Here is a 4269-nt window from a genome sequence, read left to right as displayed (position 1 = left end):
ATAGTGAGTTAACACCACCTCCATGTGGTCAAGAAGAAAACTGACCTACATTTGGTCGGAATGCTAATAATAAAGAAGAAAAAATAACACACATTTCGCTAAAAACCACACCATGATCCATTGACTGGCATTGCTGTGACCGTTTTGCAAAAAAACCACAATCCTATTGTTACATACTGTGATACATTGACTAGCATTGTTGTGACAGACTCCTATTTTTTTCCAGATTTTCCTGAAGTTCTCTTTGATTTTGAAAGTCAGCCTCAAGACCGAAATTAATCTGACAGACTCTTTGATGGCTGAAGAAACCTTTTCATCAATTCTACGCAGTGTATACGAGACAAATGAGCAACTGTATATTGTGAACAACTCTGGTTTTTGTCGTGGAGTGTGAATGACTTGACATAAACACAAGCTCAGTTTGTGTTACGTGTTTATTGGGAAGGCAATGGAAGAGACTATACTAACAGAAATGCTGACACATCTTTAGTTGAGTATTTTTGTGTTGTCTTCCGATGAACTGAAAATTCAGTGACAAGATCTACTGAGGAGGACCCTGAGCGTCAAACATCTTTTTGCGGCCTTCCATGCCCGACATGGCCTCCACGTTCTTCCTCCAGTCGCTCACCTCTGTTGTCTTCTCCTGAACAAGACACAGTCAGCCAGGGAATTTGTTCATTATTTGATAGACAATAGACAGAATAGAAGTTATCATATCTAAAAGTTTCAAGGTTAGTTAGCCGACGAACACCAAGCCCACAATGGAAGCCCAGAGAAAGCTGGGGTCACTCTGAGGTGAACAGACACAACCCGGTAACCTGTCATCTTCATGTAGGAGATCTAGCCTTGGACTAATTTAGTACTTGGTCACCTCTTTCACAGGACACAAGTTAGGACTTGGTCAACTCCTTCAGAGGAGTGATTGAGGACTTGTCCCTCCGACACATCTAGACGTCATTAGCCAGGTTACAAACCTATCAGTTCATGGAATGGAAATACAATTAAAATGTATATGTTCTCTTGTTTTATAGTGCTTTGGACGTCCTGGGCCGTGGTATTCAAATCAATAAGACTATGTTTTACTAATGGTTCACTTAAATTTGCATATAGTCTCAATAAATAGCTTGGCAGAGGGCTGCAGAGGTTGGGCGTCGCTCATTAATGGCTACGTCCCCTGCCGGCAGTAAAAGACAATCTTCTTGTGTTCGAGCCTTTGTTCACAGTGTCTGACCGAATATCTCTGACATTATTATTACCGTATTTTCACGACCATAAGGCGCATATAGACGTCTCAGATTTTTTTCAAAATGTGCGGTGCGCCCTGTAGTGCGGACGTATTAGATAAAAATTGAACTTTTCCAAGGAGGTCCGTCTTGGTGCTGGCGTTTTATGAAATTGTGCCATTTTTCCATCCGGAAACAAAGCATTTATGCGAGCTTTTCAGAATAATTCACCGGGCTACCGTAGTCCTGCGGTAGCGCAGCAACAGCCGGGGAATTATTCTGAAAAGCTCGCGAAAATGCTTTGTTTCCTGTTGTGCTTGGCTGCCATGCTAACGGAGGGAAACTCCCGATTGTGATTTTTTAAAAGAAAGACTTTGCCTAAAGAGACATTTCCAGAAGGCGTCATTATTAAGGCAAACGAAAAGGGCTGGATGTTACGCCACAGTTTGCCAATGGATTGTGGATGCTTGGGCTAACGTGTCTGCTGGCACGGCGGTTCGAGCTTTCGGAAAAGTCGGTACCGGTAATGTGCTATTTTTTACCATGCCGACGCCTATTGAGTGATGATTCCAAAATGTTCTTCCTTTGTAATTAATAAATAAAGTACTACCAAAGTCTGTTTTGCTCCAGATCTGTTTTTTAAATACGCACACTTGTATGCCTGTGTGTTGTTGTGAGGCGGACGTACGTATGGCAGTAGAGGATATGTACCGGTATATAAAACTTGCGCCCTATCAGCCGGTGCGCTCAATGTCCAAGTTAAATACAGAAATGGCACACATAAGTGAGACTGCGCCTTTTCACACGGTGCGCCCTTAGGTCGTGAAAATACGGCATATATTTTTTTCTCGTCCACTGACCTTCTCCGTGTCTTCCTTTTTGACCGACTTGAGGTTAGCTCGCAGATCCAGGGAGACCTTGTGCTTGGAGCCCAACAGCGAACGTAAGATGGCGTCGGCCGAGACCCTCACCCTCCGAAGGTTGGGTCGCTTGAACTTCCCTCGTAGGTCCAGAACTTTAATGTTCAGATCTTTGATCTAAACCAGAACAGTAGAAGAAGTATGAACTACAGATCACGATTGATAACGTCTGTGTGGCGTTTACCTCTCTGGTGTTGTGCATGACTTTGGCCTCGATGTCGTATCGTTCCTCATCTACCACGTCGATTTTGGAGTGTAGTTCTTCACATAGCTTCTACAAAGACATTAGAAAGACGTATTTTGGTATTCAGTAGGTGTGTGACATGACACAAAATTGCCATTAAATCAGTTTTGTCTTTGGATTCTTTTGAAATTTGCGGAAAAATTTACTGAATCTCAAGAAAACTTCTAACTTCATAATTCCACGCCAAAATGGAGCTCCTGGAACCAGATTTACCGATGTGTTTGACACTTCTATTTGACATGTTCAGTGGTTAGCATGTTGACCTCACAGTGCAGAGATCGTGCATTCGATCCCAGCTCCATCCTGGAAACATTGTGGGATGGCTCGCCAATTTTAACTCTTTCAATGCCAGATGGGCAAAAATGTGTCCACTCTGGTGCCAGGGTTTTTGTCACTCTTTCCAATTCCAGGACCCACAGAATATTGAGTTTTAGGGTGACATAAAAATTCAATGCAGCGTAAGAAACCTTAGACTCTCATCTTTCACCAGAAAAAAAGAGTGAATTCCGAAATGATGTGGGTTATATGATATTGAAATGGGGGCAGCTGTCCAAAATACAATGCAATACATACATATTGGTTTATATACCGGTTTAGCAACAGCTGAAGCTGGAACAAAACGGTAAAAGGGGAACAAAGGGAAATGCTGCCCTCTTGTGGAAGGGAAAAAACATGGCCAGAGGTGTGACCAGCAGTTCATCGGCACTCAAAAATAAATAAATAAATAAATAAATACATTCAGGAATGGCGCTCCACGTCATATTTTCAAACCCCAAATCTTCTTCTTGAGTTAAAGACAAAACTAAAAATAATGGAAAAGGATCTTGACACATTTGTACTACAGTACCAGCAGCTCCTCCAGGCTCATTGAGTTGATGTTTAACATGGGCGCTTTTTCCTCCAGGTACTTTTCCTTCTGCTTCTCTTTCTCCACCAGCTCTTGTTCGAGATCCTCTTTGGCCTTGGCCACCATCAAACTCTACAATACAATACAATACAATACAATACATATTGATTTATATAGTGCTTTAACAACAGAAAAACTCAATCGGAAATCCTTGACTTCTTTCAAATTTGCGTGATTGAACCCTCACCTTCAGCATGAGCTTGCGAGAAGCCGAAATTTTCGATTTCCTCTGCAGAAATCAAGAGCATAAGCAAATCGGTGCGTTTGAACACATCCAACGCAGCTTTGAAAGTCTTACCTCGGGCCTATCATGGAAGCATCGGAAATGACAACAAGAATAGATAGCATCATGACAGAGATTTTTGCTAATCATAATCTCAAAATAAACACAGTTGAAAGACGTCAAACACGACACTTACACTTTCTCCGGCATCTTGACAATCTGAGTTGACCCTGAAAGACAAAAATAACACCTTTTGGGGTGAGGGGCCCCAAAGGGATCTTAATACCCTTTCCACTCCAGCAACATTCCACCGCATTGATGAGTGTCTGGCTTTTCCTGGAATGGAATTGCCCCCCCCCCATTGTCTCCCCAACAAGTATTTATTGAATTACTCACATCTTAGTGTATGTGCGATTCTTTTGTTTGTTTATTTAGTTGTTTTTTATGTATATGCTAAGCTCGCATTAGTGTGTGTTATTTGTAAAAAAAGGCCTGCTGGATAACATCAAACTGTCAACTTCCCCCTGCCCCCTCCCTGGAGCAGCCCCTCTTGGCTTTGCATTCTCACCTTAGCCAAAAACAGCCAAGTGATGGCAGACATGACACAACAACATGGATTCAATTACTACCAATTTTAACCAATATTCCTTCTCCTAGGAATGCTTCAAGCTTTGTAAAAAGTCACTCACGAGGACATTAGATGACATAGATAACTCAATCACCCCAAAAAAACTAATTCGATGCCTTACGAT

At 42.0% G+C, this 4269-nt stretch overlaps 1 protein-coding gene across 1 annotated transcript; it reads right to left on the bottom strand.

Annotated features, from left to right (window-relative positions):
* Nucleotides 1-416: 416 nt before the first annotated feature.
* tnni1b (troponin I type 1b (skeletal, slow)) lies at nt 417-3736 on the bottom strand. The gene is made up of 6 exons (XM_089009614.1): nt 3714-3736; nt 3482-3523; nt 3235-3366; nt 2328-2417; nt 2084-2260; nt 417-643 (listed from the first exon to the last, which is right to left on the bottom strand). The coding sequence occupies exons 2-6, from the start codon at nt 3488-3490 to the stop codon at nt 542-544; spliced, it is 510 nt and encodes a 169-aa protein (XP_088865740.1). The 5' UTR covers nt 3491-3523; nt 3714-3736; the 3' UTR covers nt 417-541.
* Between the last annotated feature and the right edge of the window lie 533 nt (nt 3737-4269).

Source organism: Hippocampus bargibanti, linkage group LG12 (genome assembly GCF_051943395.1).
Source record: "Hippocampus bargibanti isolate YZ-2025 linkage group LG12, ASM5194339v1, whole genome shotgun sequence".
Classification (NCBI taxonomy): Eukaryota; Metazoa; Chordata; class Actinopteri; order Syngnathiformes; family Syngnathidae; genus Hippocampus; species Hippocampus bargibanti.
The sequence above is the reverse complement of the archived record's forward strand: the minus strand, read 5'-3'. Positions and strand labels throughout refer to the sequence as shown.